Source organism: Arachis stenosperma, chromosome 2 (assembly GCF_014773155.1).
Source record: "Arachis stenosperma cultivar V10309 chromosome 2, arast.V10309.gnm1.PFL2, whole genome shotgun sequence".
In the NCBI taxonomy this organism is placed as follows: Eukaryota; Viridiplantae; Streptophyta; class Magnoliopsida; order Fabales; family Fabaceae; genus Arachis; species Arachis stenosperma.
Window position 1 is genome coordinate 97120582 of NC_080378.1, and position 7814 is coordinate 97128395.

At 33.6% G+C, this 7814-nt stretch overlaps 1 protein-coding gene across 4 annotated transcripts; it reads left to right on the top strand.

Annotated features, from left to right (window-relative positions):
* Positions 1 to 465: 465 nt before the first annotated feature.
* On the top strand, positions 466 to 5963 carry LOC130961930 (putative disease resistance protein At3g14460). 4 transcript variants are annotated; one of them, XM_057887974.1, is made up of 6 exons: positions 466 to 945; positions 2629 to 4241; positions 4627 to 4824; positions 4931 to 5062; positions 5301 to 5509; positions 5687 to 5963. In XM_057887974.1, the coding sequence occupies exons 1-3, from the start codon at positions 639 to 641 to the stop codon at positions 4642 to 4644; spliced, it is 1938 nt and encodes a 645-aa protein (XP_057743957.1). In that variant the 5' UTR covers positions 466 to 638; the 3' UTR covers positions 4645 to 4824; positions 4931 to 5062; positions 5301 to 5509; positions 5687 to 5963. The 4 variants fall into 4 exon arrangements, with proteins under 4 accessions (XP_057743957.1, XP_057743958.1, XP_057743956.1 ...); XM_057887975.1 differs by lacking the exon at positions 5687 to 5963 and having other exon boundaries at positions 4627 to 4692; positions 4788 to 4824; positions 5301 to 5648; XM_057887973.1 differs by lacking the exon at positions 5687 to 5963 and having other exon boundaries at positions 5301 to 5648.
* The last annotated feature ends 1851 nt before the right edge of the window (positions 5964 to 7814 follow it).

Genomic DNA, 7814 nt, shown 5'->3' on the forward strand with positions numbered 1-7814 from the left:
AGATGACTAAACTATTCTGAAATATTACTATTATTATTTTCCTATAATCAATGAAATGATAAACCATTGAAAAAAACAATTTCTTATTATTATAATAAGATTGAAGTTGATAATCTCTAGCTGGCCGGGGTCTTATAAGATAATGATGCAGGAATAAATAAAATGAGGTTTTAGAAGTTCTATTTAGTTTCTTCACTAATAATGTTTTTATGAAGGAACTGAATCGTTATTTAATCTTATTGATGATATCATTATTGTTATAATTGTTGAGGAATATATTTACGTAACTGGTATCACCTAATTTAAGTTTAATAGTTTATCATGTAATTAATTAATATTTTTTTTACTAAAATAAAAAAATTTGAAAGCGCAAACTCTTAAAAAAATATGAAAAGATTACGATATTTGAATTATAATTCATTGCGAATGTAATTAATTAATTAATTATTAATTGTTATAGATACTTTAGCAGTGCACAAATATATGTGGGTCAATGTTATGGTAAAGAACGTTGTTGGTGCACTGCAAACTGCAAACCCTTGAAATCCCTTGTGCTTGCTACAATAGCTTTTCTCATCACCTTCCAATCTTTCTTTCTTGTGATCTCATCATCTCCTGAACTTGAGGCTCAAATAATCATGGTTGCAAAACTTCAGGGTAGAGCTTATCTTTCATCTTTTGTTGATGCTGTTTTGGACAAGCTGTCTGCACTCGATGCCAACTCAACTCCAATAGCAAGAAAGTTAGCTGACCAGAAGTTGTTTCGAAGTCTGAGGGCAAGTCTCCGTGCAACTCGCCTTGTGCTTGATGATGCTGAGCAGAAGCAGATCAGAGACCAAGAAGTCAGGAAGTGGGTAGTTGATCTCCAAGATGCTGTCTATTTGGCTGATGACCTGCTGGAAGAAATCTCCACTAAAGCTGCTGCTGTCACTCAAAGGGATCCAGGTAACTCTTCTTCCTGGTCTCACTATGTTGATTCAATCTTAGAAGATAGTGATGATGGTGAAATGGGGGTAGCAACTAGCATGCAAGACTTAGTTGATAAACTAGAGTCTATCGTTAAGGAGAAAGATGATCTTGATCTAAAACAGGAGCTTGCCGAAGATCCAGAGGACATGTCATGGAGAATTCAATCGTCACTGCTTGAAAGTTTTGATATATATGGAAGGGATGATGACAAGGAGGCCATACTTGGATTCTTGTTAGATGACACTTGCGATGATAAATTGTCTGTGATGTCTATAGAAGGCATTGGTGGAATTGGAAAAACTACTTTGGCTCAGTGGGTTTATAATGATGCCAGAGTTAAGGGGAAGTTTGCTCCTAAAGCATGGGTGTGTGTTGCCTCAAGATTTGATCCTATTAGTGTTTCAAAGGCTATAATAGAGGATATAACTTCTACTCCTTGTAACTTGGTTAACTTGAATTCACTTCAAACTCAATTGAAGAAAAAGTTAACAGAGAAGACATTTTTGGTTGTCTTAGATGATGTTTGGGATAATCAACAAAATTTGTGGGACAGTTTTCTAAAACCTTTTCTGAGTGGAAATAAAGGAAGTAAAATTCTTTTAACCACTCGTAATAAAAATACTGATTCTGTAGTATCAACTATGAATCGACATTACAGATTAAACACATTGTCTCCCAATGATTGTTGGTTAATGTTTCTAAAACATTCATCAATCTCTACTAATTCTACACAATATCCAATTCTAGAAAAAATTGGTAGAAAAATTGTTGAAAAATGTAAGGGATTACCTTTGGCAGTGAAGACACTTGGAGGTCTATTGCGCAATAAGCATATTAAAGGGTATTGGGAGCATATACTAGATAGTAAAATTTGGGAACTTTCGGAAGATGAGAGTAAGATTATTCCAGCATTAAGAGTTAGCTATCATTACCTTCCTTCACATTTAAAGAGGTGTTTTGTTTATTGCTCATTATACCCTGAGGATTATCAATTCAACAAAAAAGAATTAATCTTGCTATGGATGGCTGAAGATTTTGTGCGTCCAATAGAAAACAACACCCTAGAAAATATTGGTTGTGAATATTTTGATGAATTAGTTGCAAGGTCATTTTTTCAACCTTCTAGTGGAGATGTTAGCTTATTTGTAATGCATGACCTCATGCATGATCTAGCAACATCTTTTACTGAGAAATTCTATTTTAGAGTCCAAGAATTTGGGAGCCTACAAAAGATTTGCAACAGAATTCGTCATTTGTCATATACTACAAATCCTAGGGATCAAATCTTAAGTTTTGGAGAGGCCTATAATAGAGCAATGCATATGAGAACATTTATAAATGTTAATGTTCATTTTGCATCAATTCATATTGAAAATGAACTTTTGTTCTCACTTTTACAATTGAGGTGTTTAAGAGTTTTATCATTTAAATATTTTTTTATTGAGTCATTGCCTGATTCAATAGAAAATCTGATCCATTTATATTATTTGGATCTCTCTTACACACCTATTGTCAGATTGCCTGAGTCATTGTGTAAATTATACAATCTCCAAACTTTGAAGTTGAGTTATTGTAATAAGCTAGAGATGCTTCCTAGCCGCATGCAAGATCTTGTGAACTTGCGCCATCTTAATATTGAAGAAACTTTTTCGTTGATAGAGATGCCAAAGGGAATGAGCAATTTAAAACATTTGAATTCATTGTGGCGCTATATTGTCGGGAGGGACAAAGAGAATGGGATAAGAGAATTGGGAACACTTGACAATCTCCATGGCTCACTTTGCATTTCCAACATTGAGAATGTCAACAACAGTTGTGAAGCTTCAGAGGCAAAGATGAGTAACAAGAAGCACATCAACATTTTAGAATTGAAATGGCTTTCACATTGTGATATTGATATTGTTGATTTTCAAAATGAGAGAGAGATACTTAACAAGTTACAACCTCACCGAAACTTGAAAGAGTTATCAATTGTGGGTTATAGGAGTGAAACATTCCCAAACTGGTTAGGCTTAGGTCTATCTTGTTACTCCAATATGACCAAATTGAGAATGAATGGTTGTATGAATTGTCGTCAGCTTCCTTCGCTGGGACAGTTACCGTCTCTGCAGCATCTGGAGTTATTTGGACTTGATGGGTTGGAGAGGATTGGTGGTGAGTTTTACAAGAACGGTGAATCATCTCATGAGGGGACGCCCTTCAGATCCCTTCAAAGTCTGGCATTTCATAGAATGCATGGTTGGCGAGAGTGGCATATTCCTGATGAGTTTGATGGATTTCCTAAACTCAAAAGGCTTTCAATACATGATTGTCCGGTGTTAAGTGGAGATCTGCCAGCTCACCTTCCGGCTCTGGAGCAACTTACCATTTGGAAATGCGAAGAGCTTGCGCTTTCACTTCAGAGAGCTCCCCAGCTTCACCAATTACTTGTAATGGGCACTGCGTTCTATATGAATTCGGCACGGTGTGAGGTATTAATTTCAGAAACTCGGCAAACCAATTCCGCATTGAAGTGCCTGCCCCGCATCCAATCGTTGTATCTCCAAGCTTTGATAATCAAGGATTGTTGGTCAGCCATATCAATTTCAGGAGATTATTTGCCCGCTACATTACAATATCTCCAAATCTGTAATTGTTCAAAATTAACATTCTCAGAGCCACTGCAACACACGTGGCTAAGGGAGATATTTGTGTACAAGTGTGATTCATTGACGTTGTTTCCATTACTGGCTCTTCCAAATCTCGAGGCACTCTCAATCACATATTGCCCCCATTTAGTATCCATGCCGGAGCTAAGGTTTGTTGCGCCCCGCCTAGAGACGCTGTATATAGGATATTGCCCAGAAATGGATTCTTTTGGAGAGGAGTGCCTCCCGCGGAGCTTGACAACTCTTCGGATCCATAATTGCCAGAAACTAGCGAGGTGGATAACATCCAATGGTCTGCGGAGTCAAGGCCTTACCCATCTTATCCTTACTTTTTGGAAGGAAGTTAAGTCATTCCCAAGAGAGGGTTGCCTTCCTACTTCCCTCGAGTCTCTACAATTGTGGTACTTTTCAAATCTGGAGACGCTAGACTGCAAGGGCCTTCACCATCTCACCTCCCTCCAAGAATTAACAATTAAATACTGTCCAAAGCTGGAGAATTTCACACAAGAAAACCTTCCTGCCTCTGTAGCAAAACTCCGCATTGGGGAAGAATCTCCTTTGAGGCGCAAACTGGAAGAGATGAACGATCCACGAATTCAATCTAAACTATTGACTTTTTTACAGGTAAGTAATTAGGAAGGAAACGACTTTCTTTACTTATGTCGTCAAATATCAATTCTTTATTTATTTTTTATTTCTGTCATTTTGGGCACTTACGAAACAATTTATAGATTTAGAAGGACTTCCAATTTTAAATTCAGTTTGATAAAGTTCTATGTTTTTCACCCATCTTGCATTTCTCCCTAATTTGTCCTCGTCGAATTCTATTATGTATTGCTGATCTGACTTTTGTCAGCTTCAATCCAAATTGATCTACCCAACATTCTTGCAATCTTTTTTTTTGGTGGGGAGAGGGTTATGAAAAAAATAAAAAGCCTTAATGTTACTATCCCATTATGCTTCTATAGCTACAATCACTAATATACTCATTGGTTTCCATTTATAATAGGATCCGTCAACGATTTAGAAATACTAATGAGGATTTGAGGCAAGGTGGGACTTGGAGTACACTGAAGTAAGTTTTAGCATTTGTTCAGGTTTATAAGAACATATGGATCAGTTTGTTATACCAATGAATCTGTCTAGAATCACCAACTATTTCAATTACAGAAGTTGCTTCTCCTATAAATGAAGCAGATAATCAAAGGTAACGTAACAGAAGTATAATTATTTCCTTGAGTTGATGTTATTTATTTATTGGAATTTTTCCATAATGCTTCATACTTTTTCCCTTGTCTCTGTCTGAAATGTAGAGTTTAATGTTGCAAGAAATTCATAGATATGGTAATGCAAGCATTCAATGAAAACCAGTGCAAGGATGCCTTTTTTTTCTTAAACATCTTGTCAGTGCTTGGCGCAACACACACTTCATCCATTTTCGATGGGTAATTGCAATAGAATTTCTCATCTCTAGTCAAGAAGTTATAACAGGCAAAATTTCAGTTCCCAACCTGTGGTGGGAAAAAAAATGATTTAAATATATGCATATAAACACAATTCTAGCTCTATTGGTTGGTTAATGTTTTCGTCTTTCATAAAACAACGTTCTAATTTCTAACCTGTCAGCATTGTATGGTTATTATGCTTATTATAGTAAAACCTGTCAATTTTTGTTCTATACAGGTTTCTTTTGATATAGATCCTGAAATTCAATATAGATTTCCTTACTGGAATTGTTGAAACTCTGACTGGGACTGCCATTCATTCAAGTTTCATGATCAACCATCACAAGTTCATTAAGTCCAAACTCAGTTTTACCAAGGAATACCCTGAGTTTTGATTGGGACCTTAGGAATAAGAGTTGGTTGTAACTCCCCATTCTGTATATATAGGTAGGTTGTTCATTTTTATTTTACATCTATTTTGAGTGTATTTTAAATCGCCTTCTTTATTGGCTAGTTTCCTATATTGCCTTTTTGTATCTTGTGTATAATCATTAATCAATGAATGAGGTTATTCAGTTTCATATCATTTCTTTCTCAGAGTCTAGAAACTTTTTCTTTCTACAGATTTTGTTCCACATCGTTATATTGCAGTTCCTTCAACAATGCTAGTGTCAAGAGAGGGCATTGAGATCTCCAAATGGGAAATAAGAGATAATTTCCCTATCTGCATTTGCCAGCACCTCTAATAATATATGTATTTGCCTGTGATGAATTGAAAGATCAGTAACATTAATTTTTTAAGATAATTTTATAGCATATATATATCACCTTAGATATGCTAGGATGCAACTTGCAAGGAACAAATAGTCAAGCAATCTTGTCCTTCAACATGAGACACTTTTTACGTTAAAAATTATGCCAACAGTTATATCCATATAGAGACAAAAACAAAACAAAACAAAAAACGTGAAAAAAAAAAAATAAAAGGCGAGGAAGACAATTTCATGAAAAATAATTTCTTAAGAGTAAACGTTTATTTCTAAAACATGAAGATGCGGCACAAATATGAAATATCACAATGACTTCGGGCAGTAGAGTATATGAGAAGAGATTGCAAGTTCAAGGGGTAGTTATTGGCTAGAAGCCTAGAAAGATGCTAATACATTGAGTGAGCGAGTAGAAGCAGATATCGATGATACCGTGAGAACTGCATTGTATAATGTAGGTCTTGATTCATGTATTGCATATCAACTAAGATATGTAAGGTAGCGTTTGTTTTCGGAGACAGGACACGGAGACATGGACAGCACATTCTTAAAAAGCGTTTGGAAGCAAAGACATGGACACTGAACATATTGTCTCCGGGACAGTTTTTTATACTTTTGTGTCCACTCTTTTACGAAGGACAATGATGGACACGGGATTTGGAAGAGGGACACGGACTGTTTTTATGAATTTTTTTTCTTTTTTGTCCATGGTGCAATTTTTTATTATTCCACTGTTGCCCCTTCTTATTTTTTCTATTTTGCGTTGTTCTTAGAAAGTACTTTTTTTATTCCATGCTCTTTTTCTATCTCTACGTTCTTTTTCTTTCTCTTTTTTTCTCAGGTATTCTCTCCTTTTTATAAAAATTTTTATTGGACTGGATAATTTCTTTTTTCTTATCATTCTTACTTCAACATCATTTTAACCTTATATTATATTATTTGATTTGTAATAAAAATAATAACAAAAATAATTAGTCTGGAGACTTTTAAAAGATAAATATTATAAAGGTAAAATTGATATTTTAAAATGTTAAAAAATAATTTATAAATTATAATTGATTTTATATAATTTAAAAAAAATTAATTTTTTGAAAGAAAAATAAAATTTTAGATAAAAAAAATTAATTTTCTAAATAAAAATAGATTTTTATGTGCATTTAAAAATGGATTCTTTTTTTAAAACTGATTTTGTATTTAAAATTAATTTGGCTTATTAACCTAAATGAAATTTTTTATTAATCAAACTCAGATTTTTTTGTTAATATTAACCATATGTATTCCTACATATTAATAATAAATTTAAAAAAATAATTATATTTATAAATTTTATTTTAATATAAATATTATTATATAATTTTTTATTAAAATTTTTGACTGCTTCAAATATTTTTTTCAAGTTTCTACTGTCTGTACTCCTACGTACTCTTATTATTTATTAAATTAGTTTATATTAAAAACTTTGAAATCACATGGCTATTTTAGTCATTTTATATAATATTTTAGTCCTGTCCATGTGTATCCAAACATAATACTGGACATTACATTAGTGTCCTATCCATCGTATCTAAACACGATACACAAAACATAATTTTTAATGTCTCTGTCCTATTGTCTTTGTCTCAGTGTCCTGTTCTGTCGTGTCTCTATAAACAAACGCTACCTAAATACTTGCAGGGGCGAAGCTAGGTTGAAGTTGAGGGAGGGGCCAAAAATTAATCTTGTAATAAAAAAAGAATAAAATAAAATTTTTAAGGGGGGCTAAAATAAAATTTGTACACAATTTATAAAGAAAATTTAAAGTTTGGGAGGGGCCATTGCCCCCCTTTGGTTATATGTGGCTCTGCCCCTGAATACTTGTAAAGAATTATGTAACATATTTTATCCTCTTCCCAATAATGGAGTTAAGAAATAAAGAAAAATTTCAAATAATAATAATAAGTATTAGTAGTAATAGAAGAATGGATATTAATTATTATCATTCATAT

Bases quoted from the DNA above. Each gene is read 5' to 3' on its own strand.
- LOC130961930 (XM_057887974.1), top strand. From the start codon at position 639: ATGGTTGCAAAACTTCAGGGTAGAGCTTATCTTTCATCTTTTGTTGAT. The intron at 946-2,628 runs GTAACTCTTCTT...TTTCGTTGATAG, and splicing joins TGTCACTCAAAGGGATCCAG to AGATGCCAAAGGGAATGAGC.